Source organism: Bubalus kerabau, chromosome 1, assembly GCF_029407905.1.
Source record: "Bubalus kerabau isolate K-KA32 ecotype Philippines breed swamp buffalo chromosome 1, PCC_UOA_SB_1v2, whole genome shotgun sequence".
Lineage (NCBI taxonomy): Eukaryota > Metazoa > Chordata > Mammalia > Artiodactyla > Bovidae > Bubalus > Bubalus kerabau.
The window spans coordinates 182624522-182642528 of NC_073624.1; the positions used below are offsets into that span (position 1 = coordinate 182624522).

At 39.0% G+C, this 18007-nt stretch overlaps 2 protein-coding genes across 2 annotated transcripts in view; both read left to right on the plus strand.

The window, feature by feature from the left end:
• The window catches only part of LOC129625458 (olfactory receptor 18-like), a 32522-nt gene that overhangs the window by 9118 nt on the left and 5397 nt on the right, over positions 1–18007 (plus strand). The window lies entirely within an intron of this gene.
• LOC129625450 (adenosine kinase-like) lies at positions 14826–16693 on the plus strand. The gene has a single exon (XM_055543860.1). The coding sequence runs from the start codon at positions 14976–14978 to the stop codon at positions 16011–16013; it is 1038 nt and encodes a 345-aa protein (XP_055399835.1). The 5' UTR covers positions 14826–14975; the 3' UTR covers positions 16014–16693.

Here is an 18007-nt window from a genome sequence, read left to right on the forward strand (position 1 = left end):
TAGGTTGGTCATAACTTTCCTTCCAAGGAGTAAGCGTCTTTTAATTTCATAGCTGCAATCACTATATGCAGTGATTTTGGAGCCCAGAAAAGTAAAGTCTGACACTGTTTCCACTGTTTCCCCATCTATTTGCCATGAAGTGATGGGACCGGATGCCATGATCTTTGTTTTCTGAATGTTGAGATTTAAGCCAACTTTTTCACTCTCCTCTTTCACTGTCATCAAGAGGCTCTTTAGTTCTTCTTCACTTTCTGCCATAAGGGTGGTGTCATCTGCGTATCTGAGGTTATTGATATTTCTCCCGGCAATCTTGATTTCAGCTTGTGCTTCCTCCAGCCCAGCGTTTCTCATGATGTACTCTGTATATAAGTTAAATAAGCAAGGTGACAATATACAGCCTTGATGTACTCCTTTTCCTATTTGGAACCAGTCTGTTGTTCCATGTCCAGTTCTAACTCTTGCTTACTGACCTGCATACAGGTTTCTCAAGAGGCAGGTCGGGTGGTCTGTTATTCCCATCTCTTGAAGAATTTTTCAGTTTATTGTGATCCACACAGTCAAAGGTTTTGGCATAGTCAATAAAGCAGAAATAGATGTTTTTCTGGAACTCTCTTGCTTTTTTGATGATCCAGCAGATGTTGGCAATTTGATGTCTGGGAAAATTCTACCCATATGCTAACTTTTGTCCAGGGAATTTTTGTTGAGATCATAGTTGTTTGATGAATTTAGAAATATGCTGGAAAACAGATGGACAGGACCTGAGGCTTAAGTTGCTTGGGGCACAGAGTCCTTACAGAGGATGAAACCTCGATGCTGAGCAGTATCAGAGATGTTCTTACCGACCCCAGCCATGGTTTCATGACCTGTGTATTTCCCTCTCATTGAGTGTGAGATGTACATAGAAACCCACTTCCTACAATGAGGATGTGGAAGAAATGTTGGGAAGTCACTGGGAGTAAATAAAAACAGAGTAAATAAAATTCTGGCTTTCTTCTTGCTGACTCTCTCTCTTGCATTCCTTTTTTTAATTAATTAATTTATTTTATTTATTTTAATTGGAGGCTAATTACTTTAAATATTGTAGTGGTTTTTGCCATACATTGACATGAATCAGCCATGAGTGCGTTTTTTTTTTATTTTATTTTATTTTTATTTCCATTTTTTTTTTTTTTTTTTAAATTTTATTTTATTTTTAAACTTTACATAACTGTATTAGATTTGCCAAATATCAAAATGAATCCGCCACAGGTTTACATAAACTTTACATAATTGTATTAGTTTTGCCAAATATCAAAATGACATGAGTGCGTTCTTGACGGCTCACATTGATAGAACCCAGCTGCCACACCAGGAGGCCATGTGTTGAGGAACTGAAGGAATTCTCTGGACAATATTCTGTGAACAAGTGAACCCTGCCAACAGCTTCATCAGTGTGCTTGAAAGTGGACAGCTACCAATCCAACCTTGAGATGCTTGCAGGCCTGGCTGACACCTTGATTGCAACCTTCTGGAAGGCCCACTGACATATTTAATTTAAAAATCAGTCATTAAATAATAAGTGAAAATCAATAGTTTTCTAATACTCTATGTAATTCATTTATAGAAAAAAGTTAGAAATGAAGATTCATTCAAATTAACAACAAAAACTTAATAATGTCTACCATATCTAATGCAGATGAGCAAGGCAGGGAAATGAAAATAAAAAGTTATCGTTAGAGACAAATATTAACTGTGAAAATGGAAAATGTATCACATTCTTGATACAAAAACCTCACGCTGCATAGATTTCATGATTGATACAATGGATTTGCAGATATCAAAACCACATATTGAAAGGTTAAATTGAGGGGGGGAAATTCTGAATTTTGGATTGAAAGCCTGCAAGTTAGAAGTAAGAGTCCAGGTGAACTTCCTCCTGAGGGGAAGAGGTACCCAGACCCTTTTCAGGATATTCACTTTTCTCCTTTTCTTTTTCTGTTAACATTAACAAGTCTCCAGAGGTTGAGATAATATGGACCAACTGGTTAATGATGAGCTTTGGGCATAAAATTGTAAATAATTGACCAGTTCCTCCAACTCATTATTTTGTCAGTTCTAATATTGTGAATCCACACCTATGTCTCCATCCTTCATAGGAACCTGCATCAGAAGGTCCAGTCTGAGTCTGTCTTCTTGCCCATCCTGAGGAGGAACCCTGAGACTTCATCACACTTGAGGCAGGAGAGGGTCAGTGAGCTCCTTGGTCATGTTCTGGCAGAGATGCAGCCCAGCCCAGAAAGTGCTGAGGGAGACAGACATGGATGAAGCGAGTGTTGAGAGAATGATCTTTTCCTCAACAAGGCAAACATGACAGTTGGATAGACAGGTGGGAGGGCACCAGTATACAAATTTCAGATGAGAATCCTATGATCTTCATGTTCTTTACTCTGGTTGGTGTGTGAGAACTCTCATTCAGAATTCTGCTTCCACCATCACTGTTTCTGGCTCTGGCTGGCATCTCCACATCTGTAGTAGTAAATGGGTCTCTGTAAACTTCCCTCTAAGCACTTCAAACAGTTATGAAAATGATGACAATGGTGAGGAGGACGACATTAACCATCACATCAGATACTATTATTCAAGGCTTCCTAAGTGTAAGGCTCTGAGACACGTGTTAGGCTCTGAGACATGTGTTTTATGTTTCTTCTTTGATTGCATCTGCATCATCTCTCCCAAATTGTAAGAGCCCACATTATCATAATTTTAATAAGAGGAAAGAAGAATGGCATTTTATATCACATGTATCAGGTTATGAGTTGCTGCTATTGCTAAGTCGCTTCAGTCGTGTCCGACTCTGTGTGACCCCATAGACGGCAGCCCACCAGGCTCCCGCATCCCTGGGATTCTCAAGACAAGAACACTGGAGTGGGTTGCCATTTCCTTCTCCAATGCATGAAAGTGAAAAGTGAAAGTGAAGTCACTCAGTCGTATCTGATTCTTAGCGATCCAATGGACTATAGCCCACAGGTTATGAGTTAGAAAGTATTAAAGCCAAGTTTGAAGTCAGTCATTCTGGGCAGACTGATGCCAGACACAGGGCACCCAAAGCAGTCTTCCTTTTTACCCAAACAGTCCTATCCACCTCTCCACTTTCTCCTCTGTACTTATGATCCACTGAATCAATCATGAAAGTGGACACTAAATCAGTCTTGGGTGTTTTCCTACTCAAGAAAATAAAAAATTCAAAATAATGTATGCCAGATGTATCTGCAGTTATACCTCCGTACTTTTGCTGAAAACTTTCAGGAAGTCTGAAAACAGTGACATTTAGGGCTTGAGACTCAGAGAAGAAAAACTTAATTTTGAATCCTGTGTGCTCCACGAATTCTTAGTGTGTTATGGAACAATTTCTTAGAATCTGTGAGACTTAGGATTGTCTACTACCTTGACTTTTCATTGGTACATGCTATGTGCTCCATTCTATAGTCGTGTCCAATTCTTTGCAACCCCATGACTTTAGCCCACCTCTGTCCAGGCTTCTCTGTACATGGGATTTCCTAGGCAAGAATATTAGAGTGGGTTGCTATTTCCTTCTCCAGGGGATCTACCTGACCCAGAGATCAAACCCATGTCTCCTGAAGCTAATACATTCAGAGGCAGATTCTTTACTGCTGACCTGCCTGGGAAGCCCTCTTGTTGATGCAAACCCACTGAATTAGGACTAAATAAATAATGATCACCCTCCATGCAACAACTATGTGATGGATGGGTATAGAAGACAAAATACATTTTTGACATTTTGTTACCAATAATGATAAGGCTTATTCTCATGTTATTAGATTTAAATATCTCTTGATCTGATGCTACATCCCTTACAGGACATTTGATTTTTGTTTATACAAATACATTCTTCACATATGAAGAGAAATGACTAAGGCTCATTTATTTCTAATTCCCCTCATTTGTATCTTGTGGCCACAGAGGAGGCACGAAGGATTAAAAAAATTAAATGCTGAATAAATCATTCTCTTTTTCATAGAAACAATGTCAGAGCAACATGGTTTCCACACAGTGGACCATTCATGCCAGTATTTTCCATCCTTTTCAGAAAGTCCCAAAACACCAGATAAAAGATAAAATACTGCTTGTTTTTGTCTGTATCATGGGCTTTCTTTGGGACCTGTTATTTTCCATTTGATAGCATCTGCAGCATTCAATCATTGAAAAGCCATTGCAGTAAGTTTCACAAACCTTGGGGGGAAAGTCAGAAAAGAAGGGGATGGCATATCTTAATATATGGAATAAGACACATTTTAAGATTTCATGTTATCCCTGCTCCAGCTCTGAGACAGGAAATGGCTCTGATCTCTCTGCCATATAATCTATGAAAGGTCACTAAATTGGGGGGACTTTATTTTATTAATAAACTTGCCATCTCAATAATGATTGAAACTCTTTATACAAATGATTGCATATTTATCAATCTACAAATATTCCTTAGGTGTGACATATGCTGTAGAGGTGAATATTGGACTCTGTTTCCAGAAAAGAACAGAAACACAGAGAGATGGAGAGATTTGCACATACTCCACTTTTGGGAGTGAAAGACCAAGACTCAATCATTGATCTGCTTCAGTTCAGTTCAGTTCAGTTCAGTCTTTCAGTCGTGTCCGACTTTTTAAGACCCCATGAATCGCACCACGCCAGGCCTCCCTGTCCATCACCAACTCTCGGAGTTCACTGAGACTCACATCCATCGAGTCAGTGATGCCATCCAGCCATCTCATCCTCTGTCGTCCCCTTCTCCTCCTGCCCCCAATCCCTTCTAGCATCAGAGTCTTTTCCAATGAGTCAACTCTTCGCATGATGTGGACAAAGTACTGGAGTTTCAGCTTTAGCATCATCCTTTCCAAAGAAATCCCAGGGCTGATCTCCTTCAGAATGGACTGGTTGGATCTCCTTGCAGTCCAAGGGACTATCAAGAGTCTTCTCCAACACCACAGTTCAAAAGCATCAATTCTTCAGTGCTCAGCTTTCTTCACAGTCCACTTCTCACATCCATACATGACCACTGGAAAAACCATAGCCTTGACTAGACAGACCTTTGTTAGCAAAGTAATGTCTCTGCTTTTGAATATGCTATCTAGGTTGGTCATAACTTTTCTTCCAAGGAGTAAGCATCTTAATTTTATGGCTGCAGTCATCATCTGCAGTGATTTCTGCTTATTCCTGCCCAACTCTCAGTCACCTCTATCTAGCTAAAAGTGTTTGTTTTCTAACCTACTTGGCTACCAGAGGTGAAAAAATGGTAGAGAACTGTTTTATCCTCTTTTGGTTCAGGGGATGTATCTGTAAATCATGAGAACAAGCCAGGAGTTTAGAGAGGCTCTAATGGCCCTGATGTGGAGGATTATAGGGTTTTTAATGAATAGCCATGCATATTGCTGTCCAGTTTTAAATCTAAGGTTGAAAAGATTTCCTATATAAGATGAAAATGTGCAGGTATTATGAAATTTTCACAAGACAGATTTCAAGGATTTTTTTTTCAGTTTAATTAATTAATTTATTTATTCTACTTTACAATATTGTATTGGTTTTGTCATACAGTGACATGAATCCTTCACAAGTATACACGTGTTCCCCATGCTGAACCCTCCTCCCACCTCCCTCCCCATCCCAGCCCTCTGGGTTATCCCAGCGCACCGGCCCTGAGCACCCTGTATCATGCATCAAACCTGGACTGGCGATTCATTTCACGTATGAAAATTTACATGTTTCAATGTCATTCTCCCATATCATTCCGCCCTCACCCTCTCCCACAGAGTCCAAAAGACTGTTCTATACATCTGGGTCTCTTTTGCTGTCTCGCATACCGGGTTATCATTACCATCTTTCTAAATTCCATATATATGCCTTAGTATACTGTATTAGTGTTTTTCTTTCTGGCTTACTTCACTCTGTATGGTAGGCTCCAGTTTCATCCACCTCATTAGAACTGATTCAAATGTATTCTTTTTAATGGCAGAGTGATATTCCATTGTGTATATGTACTACAGCTTTCTTATCCATTCGTCTGCTGATGGACATCTAGGTTGGTAAAAGATACCTTCTTAAAAGAGGATTCAGTTGACAAAAATGATTTTTGCATTGAAACAAATACAGGCAGTTACTAGTATAAATTAGTAAAACTGATTATGCACCTATTGTTAGAATTTGAACAATTAATTATTACTCCCATATTATATACAAATTCCCATTTGTATTATACAGAGAACGGTACAAGAATTTTCATAGATTTGTTGTAATCAGAACCTGATATAAATAAAAATATAATACTTATAATTCAAATTAAATATATATTTAATAAATAATAAAATGCTATTAAAATATGTTTCCCCTATAGTTCAGCAGATAAGGAATTCGCCTGCAATGCAGGAGATGCAACACACACAGATATGATCCCTGGGTCAGGAAGATCCCCTGGGGAAGGAAATGGCAACCCACTCCAGTATCCTTGCCTGGAAAACCCCATGGACAGAAGAGCCAGCAAGCTATAGTCCATGAGGTTGCAAAGAGTCAGACATGACTGAGTGACTAAAACTTTGCTATTAAAGTACAACAGCATACTAACGCATATATATGGAATTTAGAAAGATGGTAACAATAACCGTGTATACGAGACAGCAAAAGAGACACTGATGTATAGAACAGTCTTTTGGACTCTGGGAGAGGGAGAGGGTGGGATGATTTGGGAGAATGGCATTGAAATACGTATAATATCATATATGGAATGAGTCGCCAGTCCAGGTTCGATGCACTATACTGGATGCTTGGGGCTGGTGCACTAGGATGACCCAGAGGGATGGGATGGGGAGGGAGGAGGGAGGAGGGTTCAGGATGGGGAACACATGTATACCTGTGGCGGATTCATTTCGATATTTGGCAAAACCAATACAATATTGTAAAGTTTAAAAATAAAATTAAATTAAAAAATAAAAAAGAAAGATATATTTTAAATTTGTTAAATTTATATTAGTTTATATAAATATAAATTTATGAACTGATGAAAATATTTTCTTTCCTTTTGTAATAATGTGTGTCAGGAAAGTTTTGAAGTAGTTCTTTTTTTTTTTTTTTTTTTTTTTTTGATAGTGGAGTGCAGTTTATTACACCAGCAGGCCCAAGGCAGAGTCTCCTCTTAGCCAAGAACCCTGACCAGTTTTTGTGAAAACCTTATATACCCTAAGTGCACGTGCTCAAACTCACCTCCCCAAATTCTCTGAAACTAGTCTGAACAGTGGACGAGAAGAATACAAACAAAGTTAACCTGTGATTTTTATGCCTTAAACCCGAGATTCATATGCCTTAAACCTAGGTAGCTAACTGTGGACAATTATCAATAGGCCTGTGGTCATACCCCAATAAGCATAATAGAATTTCTGATTCTATTCGGTTACACAGATACTTAGGGTATTCTTTTAGGTGGTGGAGAGTCTACCTACGAGCCCTGGGGCTCTTCCATCCGGGGGGGTCTGGTTTTCCAGTTGGTTTGTCATTTCCATAGATACTGAGCATATAGCTCAAACTCCACAGTCTGGCCCAAGATGGAGTCCTGCTTTCAAGATGGAGCCTGTTCTGTTTGTTTCCTCCTTCAACATATGTTCAGTTCCAGCTTCCTTTTATAAAGGTGGCAGGTCCAGAGCATCAAGCCTGGTATCCAGTTCTTGGGCACTTACTGTGTGCCAGACACTGCATTAAATGCTTTTCTAGATTTGCTACATTTAATCCTCACGGCAATCTCTGAGAAGTCTTTTTATGATCCCTATTTACAACAAGGACTCAAAGCTTGGAGAGTTTAAGAAACTTTTGACACAGATAATGAATTTCAGAACTGAATTCATCCTGTGTCATTGTGAGGCCTAAGATCATATTCAGAAAAGGCCTTGGTGATGACACTAACTTGGGAAGCAGAGTTGTTAAGTAGGAAGGTCTTGAAGTCCTGAAGTGTGTATCCTGCTTTATCTCAGTTTTATGACTTTCCACAAATAACCTGGCCCCCCTTGATTTCCTCTTTTGTTTTTTTTTAATCTTTATCTTTAGTTTTAATTTTTTTACTTTACAATATTGTATTGGTTTTGCCATACATCAACATGAATCTGCCACGGTTGTACACGTGTTCCCCATCCTGAAGCAGTTCTTTGTATTTCACAAAGAGGCTTCACAAAAACGTTGTGCTAAACAAGTTCATTTCAGGGGCGATATGGATAGTAATCTGTTTAGAGAAGATTTTATGAAAGCTGGTTATGGATACATAAACGAATATTGACATTAGCAATGACAAGGAAACATACCTATCCAGTTCATGACACTAGTTGTTCTTGGGGACACGTATTCAGGGGAATGGGATGAAGCTGAGACACCAAGAAAAGTTAAATTTTATTGTAATGCTTCAAATCTCTTTAAAAATATGAGATTTGAAGTAAATATTATGAAATGATTATGTTTTAAAAATAAATATGGTATTCATAACTATATTAATAGATGATATTCATGGAGCTTTTTCCAAGTGTTGGGCAATATTCTAAGGCAGTGCTATCAAGCCCAGCTTCATAAAAGGTAGACCAAGAAACTCATGAGTAGGGATCCTGGAACTGGTTCGAGGCTGAGGCTGGGCTAACTGCATTTTAAAGTAAACATACTTAATCAGTCAACTAGAACTGAAAACCACAGTTTAAGGAATATTAATGATTTTTTTTTAATTTTTCTTGAAATAGTCCTATTAGGTAAGTTCAATTACTATCATAATTTCATTGATAAGGAAACTGCCCACAGATTTTCCATTATTCTATTTTGATCTTTTTCATAATTAAGTCATAGTTCAACATGCCAAAATAATGAACCAGAATTACCTTTAAAAAGCAGAGGTAAAAGAATTGGAATCCCTGTATAAGGAATGTTTGACACGAAAATTTGTTAACTCAACATAAGACTGGGTCCTGATCTGGCTGTGGGACCTTCTCTCGTGTTAAACTCCTCCCTTTAAATAAGGGTATTTATGATCAGAAGAAAAAGACCACCAGGAATAGGGAAAGACATTTAACATCAATTAATATCAGGAAATTCTAGTCCAAATCTAAATCAAATATCACCTCACATCTGTTAGAATGGCTACTATATAGATATAGATGGCAAGGAGAGACAAGAAGGCCTTCTTTTTTTTTAATATAAATTTATTTATTTTAATTGGAGGCTAATTACTTTAGAATATTGTATTGGTTTACATACATCAACATGAATCCACCACAGTGTACACATGTTCCCCATCCTGAACCCCCCTCCCACCTCCCTCCCCATCCCATCCCTCTGGGTCATCCCAGTGCACCAGCCCCGAGCATCCTGTATCATGCATCAAACCTGGACTGGCAATTCGTTTCACATATGATATTATATATGCTTCAATGCCATTCTCCCAAATCATCCAACCCTCGCCCTCTCCCAAAGTGTCCAAAAGACTGTTCTATACACCTGGGTCTCTTTTGCTATCTCCCATACAAGGTTATCATTACCATCTTTCTAAATTCTATATATATGCATTAGTATACTGTATTGGTGTTTTTCTTTCTAGCTTACTTCACTCTGTATAATAGGCTCCAGTTTCATCCACCTCATTAGAACTGATTCAAATATATTCTTTTTAATGGCTGAGTAATATTCCATTTTATATATGTACCACAGCTTTCTTATCCATTCATCTGCTGATGGACATCTAGGTTGCTAAGAAGGCCTTCTTTAATGAACAATGCAAAGAAAAGGAGGAAAACAACAGAAGGAGAAAGACTAGCGATATCTCCAAGAAAACTGGAAATATCAAAGAAATATTTCATCCAAAGATGGGCACAGTAAAGGACAGAAACAGAAAAGATCTAAAAGAAGCAGAAGAGATCAACCAGTGATGGAAAGAGTACACAGAAGAACTGTACAAAAAAGATCTTAATGACCCAGATAACCATGATGGTTTTGTCACTCACCCAGAGCTGGAGATACTAGAGTGTGAATTCAAGTAGGCTTTAGGAAGAGCTGCTGTCAATAAAGCTAGTGGAGGCAATGGAATTCCAGTAGAACTATTTTAAACCCTAAAAGATGATGCTATCAAAGTGCTGCACTCAATAAGCCAGCAAGTTTGGAAAACCTAGCAGTGGCCACAAGACTGGAAAATGTTCATCCTCATCCCACTTCCCAAGAAGGACAGTACTAAAGAATGTTCAAACCACTGGACAATTGCACTCATCTCCCATGCTAGTAAGGTTATGCTCAAAATCCTGCATGTTAGACTTCAGCGTTACATGAACTAAGAACTTCCAGACATCCAAGCTGGGTTTAGAAAAGGCAGAGGAACCAGAGATTAAATTGTCAACATTCACTGAATCATAGAGAAGGCAAGGGAATTCCAGAAAAACATCTACCTCTGTTTCATTGACTATGCTAAAGCCTTTAACTGTGTGGATCATAACAAACTATGGAAAGCCCTTAAAGAGATGGGAATATAAGATTATCTTACCTGTCTCCTGATAAACCTGTATGAGGGTCAAGAACCAACAGTTAGAAATCCTGTATGGAGTAACAGGGCTGTCTGCTGTCACCAAGTTTATTTACCTTATACGCTGAGCACATCATGAGAAATGCCAGGCTGGATGAGTTACAAGCTGGAATCAAGATTGGTGGGAGAAACAACCTCAGATATGTAGATGATACCACTTTAATGGCAGAAAGTGAAAAGGAACTAAAGAACCTCTAGATGAGAGTGAAGGAGAAGAGTGAAAAGGCCAGCTTAAAACTATAAACATTAAAAAAAAAAAAAACATATCATGGCATTTGGCCCCATAACTTCATGGCGAATAGAAGGGGAAAAGATGGAAGCAGTGACAGATTTCCTCTTCTTGGGCTCTAGAATCACTGTGGATGGTGACTACCACCATGAAATTAGAAGACGATTGTTTCTGGGCAGGAAAGATAGGACAAACCTAGACAGTGTGTTAAAAAGCAAAGACATCACTTCGCTGACAAAGGTCCATATAGTCAAGGCTATGGTCTTTCCAGTAGTCAAGTATGGTTGTGAAAGCTGGACCATAAAGAAGGCAGAGCACTGAAGAACCGTCGCTTTCAAATTGTGGGGCTGGAGGAGACTCCTGAGAGTCCCTTAGACAGCAAGGAGATCAAACTAGTCAATCTTATAGGAAATCAACCCTGAATACTCTTCAGAAGGACTGATGCTAAAACTGAAGCTCCAAATTTGGTCACCTGATGTGAACAACTAACTCATTGGAAAAGACCTTGATGCTGGGAAAGACCTAAGGCAGAAGCAGAAGAGGGCATCAGAGGATGCGATGGCTGGATGGCATCGCTGATGCAATGGACATGAACTTGGGCAAACTCCAGGAGATGGTAAGGGAGAGGAAAGCCTGGCATGCTGCAGTCCATGGGGTTGCAAAGACTCAGACATGATTGGGCAACTTAACAACAACAACAACAAATATATATATATATATATATATATATATATATATATATATATATATATTAGTGAGGATGTGAAGTTTAAGGGAATACTTGGTTGGCAGGAATGAATATTTGTACAACCATTATGGGAAATACAATGGAGGTTCCTTTAAAAATTAAAAACTGCAATAAATTGAAATAGAACTACCAGAGGATCCAGCACCCCACATCAGGGTATATGCCATAGAAATGGAATCAGAACCTTAAGGAGATATATTCATTCCCTTGCCATTGTGATATTATCTGAAATAGTGAAAGATGGATGTGTCTGTTGACAGATGAATAGGTAAAGAAAACATGGTGTGTAAATAAACAATGAGATATTATTCAGCCACAAAAACAAGGAAATCCTGCCATTTGTGACAATATGGATGGAACTGGAGAATATTATGCCTATTAAAATACGTACACCAGACATAGTCAGATACTGAACTATTTCACTTACATGTGGAAGCTAAGAATATCAAACTCTTAGAATCATAGATTAAACCGTAGTTGTGAGTATTGGTGGTGGAGAAAGTAGGGAGATGTTTGTCAAAGGGTATAAACTTTCAGTTATTAAAATGAATAAGTTCTGGGAATCAAATATACAGCCTGGTGACCACAGCTAATAATTCTGGTTGTGTTCTTCAAATCTTCTAAGAGGGATCTACTTAATTGTTACTATGCATACACACACATGGAATTTAGAAAGATGGTAATGATAACCCTGTATGCGAGACAGCAAAAGAAACACAGATGTATAGAACAGTCTTTTGGACTCTGTGGGAGAGGGCAAGAGTGGGATGATTTGGGAGAATGGCATTGAAACATGTATAATATCATATGTGAAACGAATTGCCACTCCAGGTTTGATGCATGATACAGGATTGGGGAGGGAGGTGGGAAGAGGGTTCAGGATGGGGAACACGTGTACACCTGCGGTGGATTCATGTTGATGTATAGCAAAACCAATACAATACTGTAAAGTAATTAGCCCCCAATTAAAATAAATAAATTTATATTTAAAAAAAGAAACTACATGAGATGACCTAAATGTCAATTAATTTAATTGTGGTAATCTTTCACAACGTCTATGTGTATTAAATCATCACTTTGTACATCTTTAAAACTCTTCATGTGGCGCCACCCAAATATTCTATCTTGTCAGTCACTTCATTAAACTGAATAAAAGAAATACATTGAAGTAGTATTATTTCACAGTACAGAATAAAGTCCAAAAAAAGTAAAGGGATCTCACATGTAAAAAGTTTCACTGAGACAGTATTGAAACAAATATCCACATAAAAAATTTAAAAATTTCAAGTAGATTCCTTGAATTTTGTTGTTTAATCATTGATAAAATGTCTGTATACAATGCCACTTTGTAATCATCAATGCTATATGATTATGTGCACCTAACTAAACAATACTTATTGAAATTTTTTTTTAATTTTATTTTATTTTATTTTTAAACCTGAAACACTGTATTAGTTTTGCCAAACATCAAAATGAATCCGCCACAGGTATAGTCCACCAAAGTCAAAAGTTTTGCTGGAGCAGCCATGAAGAGATACCCCACGCCCAAGGTAAGAGAAACCCAAGTAAGAAGTTGGCACTGAGGGAGGGCATCAGAGGGCAGACAGACTGAAACCACAATCAAAGACAACTAGCCAATCTGATCACATGGACCACAGCCTTGTCTAACTCAATGAAAGTAAGCCATGCCATGTGGGGCCACCCAAGATGGACAGGTCATGGTGGAGAGGTCTGACAGAATGTGGTCCACCGGAGAAGGGAATGGCAAACCACTTCAGTATTCTTACCTTGAGAACTCCATGAACAGTATGAAAAGGCAAAAAGATAGGACACTGAAAGATGAACTCCCCAGGTCGGTAGGTGCACAATATGCTACTGGAGATCAGTGGAGAAATAACTCCAGAAAGAATGAAGTGAAGGAGCCAAAGCAAAAACAACACACAGTTGTGGATGTGACTGGTGACAGAAGCAAGGTCCGAAGCTGTAAAGAGTAATATTGCATAGGAACCTGGAATGTTACATCCATGAATCAAGGCAAATTGGAAGTGGTCAAACAGGAGATGACAAGAATGAACATCAACATTCTAGGAATCAGCAAACTAAAATGGACTGGAATGGGTGAATTTAACTCAGATGACCATTATATCTACTACTCTGGGCAGGAATCCCTTAGAAGAAATAGAGTAGCCCTCACAGTCAACAAAAGAGTCCAAAATTCAGTAGTTGGATGCAGTCTCAAAAACGATAGAATGATCTCTGTTCGTTTCCAAGGCAAACCATTCAATATCACAGTAATCCAAGTCTATGCCCTGACCAGTAATGCTGAAGAAGTTGAACAGTTCTATGAAGATCTACAAGACCTTCTGGAACTAACACCCCCCCAAAAAAGATGTTCTTTTCCTTATAGGGGGCTGGAATGCAAAAGTAGGAAATCAAGAAACATCTGGAGTAACAGGCAAATTTGGCCTTGGAGTACAGAATAAAGCAGGGCAAAGGTTAATAGAGTTCTGCCAAGAGAACGCACTGGTCATAGCAAATACCCTCTTCCAATAAAACAAGAGAGACTCTACGCATGGACATCACCAGATGGTCGACACAGAAATCAGATTGATTATATTCTTTGCAGCCAAAGATGGAGAAGCTCTATAGAGTCAGCAAAAACAAGACTGGGAGCTAACTGTGGCTCAGACCATGAACTCCTTATTCCCAAACTCAGACTTAAATTGACGAAAGTAGAGAAAACCACTGGACCATTCAGGTATGACCAAAATCAAATCCCTTATGACTACACAGTGGAATTGAGAGATAGATTTAAGGGACTAGATCTGATAGACAGAGTGCCTAATGTACTATAGACAGAGGTTCCTGATATTGTATAGCAGACAGGAATCAAGATCATCCCCAAGAAAAATAAAAGCAAAAAAGCAAAATTGCTGTCAGAGGAGGCCTTACAAATAGCTGTGAAAAGAAGGGAAATGAAAAGCAAAGGAGAAAAGGAAAGATATAAGCATCTGAATGCAGAGTTCCAAAGAATAACAAGAAGAGATAAGAAAGCCTTCCTCAGTGATAAATGCAAAGAAATAGAGGAAAACGACAGAATGGGAAAGACTAGGGATCTCTTCAAGAAAATCAGAGATACCAAGGGAACATTTCATGCAAAGATGGGCTCAATAAAGGACAGAAATGGTATGGACCTAACAGAAGCAGAAGATATTAAGAAGAGGTGGCAAGAATACACAGAACAACTGTACAAAAAAGATCTTCATGGGGGGCCGCCCGCGCGCGGGGTGTGTGAGGACGCGCTCCCGGGTCGCGGAGTGCTTTGAGCCCAGAAGCGGTGACTGTGGTACCTGCTGCTGCCACCCGTGCGGACGCAGAGCATCGGACGCGAGCGCTGTCGCTTGGGGCTGGAAGGTGAAGCTATGACGGCCATCAGTGAAAATATTCTCTTTGGAATGGGAAATCCTCTTCTTGACATCACTGCTGTAGTGGATAAGGATTTCCTTGATAAGTATTCTCTTAAACCTAATGACCAGATTTTGGCTGAAGAGAAACATAAGGAACTGTTTGATGAACTTGTAAAAAAATTCAAAGTTGAATATCATGCGGGTGGCTCTACCCAGAATTCAATTAAAGTGGCCCAGTGGATGATTCAGCAGCCACACAAAGCAGCAACATTTTTTGGATGCATTGGGATAGATAAATTTGGGGAGATCCTGAAGGAAAAAGCTGCTGAAGCCCATGTGGATGCTCACTACTATGAACAGAATGAGCAGCCAACAGGAACTTGTGCTGCGTGCATCACCGGTGACAACAGATCACTTGTAGCTAATCTTGCTGCTGCCAACTGTTACAAAAAGGAAAAACATCTTGATATGGAGAAAAACTGGATATTGGTAGACAAAGCAAGAGTTTATTATATAGCAGGTTTTTTCCTCACAGTTTCTCCAGAGTCGATTTTAAAAGTGGCTCACCATGCTTCTGAAAACAACAGAATTTTCACTTTGAATCTGTCTGCACCATTTATTAGTCAGTTCTACAAGGAATCATTGATGAAAGTTATGCCTTTTGTTGACATACTTTTTGGAAACGAGATGGAAGCTGCCACTTTTGCCAGAGAGCAAGGCTTTGAGACTGAAGACATTAAAGAAATAGCGAGAAAGGCACAGGCTCTGCCAAAAGTCAACTCAAAGAGGCAGCGCATTGTGATTTTCACCCAAGGGAGAGAGGACACCATAGTGGCTACAGAAAGTGAAGTCACCGCTTTTGCTGTCTTGGATCAAGACCAGAAAGAAATTGTTGATACCAATGGAGCTGGAGATGCATTTGTTGGAGGTTTTCTGTCCCAGCTGGTCTCTGACAAGCCCCTCACTGAATGCATCCGTGCCGGCCACTATGCTGCCAGTGTCATAATTAGGAGGACTGGCTGCACCTTTCCCGAGAAGCCCAACTTCCACTGATGGAAAAGCAGGAGGCTGCATCCCAGGAGTACAGACACTGCCCTGATTGCTTCCCGAGAATTCCCACATTCATGAAGAAGAAAATTAAATGCCACCTTTCCTACTGTAGTAATGTTGATTCTTAATTTAGGGGGTACAGTAATGCACAATAGAATCTTTGTTCTCTCAACAACCTAAAGTAGGAGGTTTATTTCCATAGTCTGATAGTGCCAGGTAAATGTCAATTAAACAGGAATATAGTATTTCAATTGAAATTTTTGTTTCATTTTCCATTACATTGTAAATTCATGTGTACTAAGCAAAGTGATCATTTTTTTACATTTCTGCTTTGAATGCAGATGCAATTTAATACAATAGATTTTTTAAAAGGAATTAAAGATAATACATAAATCTTTAGCTTTTATACAAATATATTTAATTCAGAAGTGTGTTTATACACATATACACACACATGTGTTCATACATGTACCACATATATACATGACAAATGGTTAAATAAGGTAGAGAAATATCTTTCCAAGTTATGCCAAGTAATTTCATCAGTGTGTACTCAAACATGTAATAAATTTTGGATAATTAATTTGCCAAATTATAAGCTATATTACAATATTCAAGTCATAATCTTATATTTACTTATGGTACTCTGTATTTGATACAAATAAAAACTTATCATAAAGGAAAAAAAAAAAAAAAGATCTTCATGACCCAGATAATCATGACAGTGTGATCACTGACCTAGAGCCAGACATCCTGGAATGTGAAGTCAAGTAGGCCTTAGGAAGCATCACTATGAACAAAGCTAGTGGAAGTGATGGAATTCCAGTTGAGCTATTCCAAATCCTGAAAGATGATGCTGTGAAAGTGCTGCACTCACTATGCCAGCAAATTTGGAAAACTCAGCAGTGGCCACAGGACTGGAAAAGGTCAGTTTTCATTCCAATTCCAAAGAAAGGCAATGCCAAAGAATGCTCAAACTATCACACAATGGCACTCGTCTCACATGGTAATAAAGTGATGCTTAAAATTCTCCAAGCCAGACTGCAGCAATACATGAACCGTGAACTTCCAGATGTTCAAGCTGGTTTTAGAAACGGCAGAGGAAGCAGAGATAAAATTTTCAACATCCGCTGGATCATGGAAAAAACAAGAGAGGTCCAGAAAAACATCTATTTCTGCTTTATTGACTATGCCAAAGCCGTTGACTGTGTGGATCACAATAAACTGTGGAAAATTCTGAAAGAGATGGGAATACCAGACCACCTGACTTGCCTCTTGAGAAACCTGCATGCAGGTCAGGAAGCAACAGTTAGAACTGGACATGGAACAACAGACTGGTTCGAAATAGGAAAAGGAGTACATCAAGGCTGTATATTGTCATCCTGTTTATTTAACTTATATGCAGAGTACATCATGAGAAAAGCTGGGCTGGAAGAAGCACAAGCTGAAATCAAGATTGCTGGGCGAAATATCAATAACCTCAGATATGCAGATGACACCACCCTTATGGCAGAAAGTGAAGAGGAACTAAAAAGCCTCTTGATGAAAGTGAAAGAGGAGAGAGAAAAAGTTTGCTTAAAGCTCAACATTCAGAAAACGAAGATCGTGGCATCCGGTCCCACAATTTCATGGGAAATAGACGGGGAAACAGTGGAAACAGTGGCTGACTTTATTTTGGGGGGCTCCAAAATCACTGCAGATGGTGATTGCAGCAATGAAATTAAAAGACGCTTACTCATTGGAAGGAAAGTTATGACCAACCTAGACAGCATATTCAAAAGCAGAGACATTGCTTCTCCAAAAAACGTCCATCTAGTCAAGGCTATGATTTTTCCAGTGGTCATGTATGGATGTGAGAGTTGGACTGTGAAAAAAGCTGAGCACTGAAGAATTGATGCTTTTGAACTGTGGTGTTGGAGAAGACTCTTGAGAGTCCCTTGGACTGCAAGGAGATCCAACCAGTTCATCCTAAAGCAGATCAGTCCTGGGTGTTCATT

Bases quoted from the DNA above. Each gene is read 5' to 3' on its own strand.
- LOC129625450 (XM_055543860.1), top strand. From the start codon at position 14,976: ATGACGGCCATCAGTGAAAATATTCTCTTTGGAATGGGAAATCCTCTT.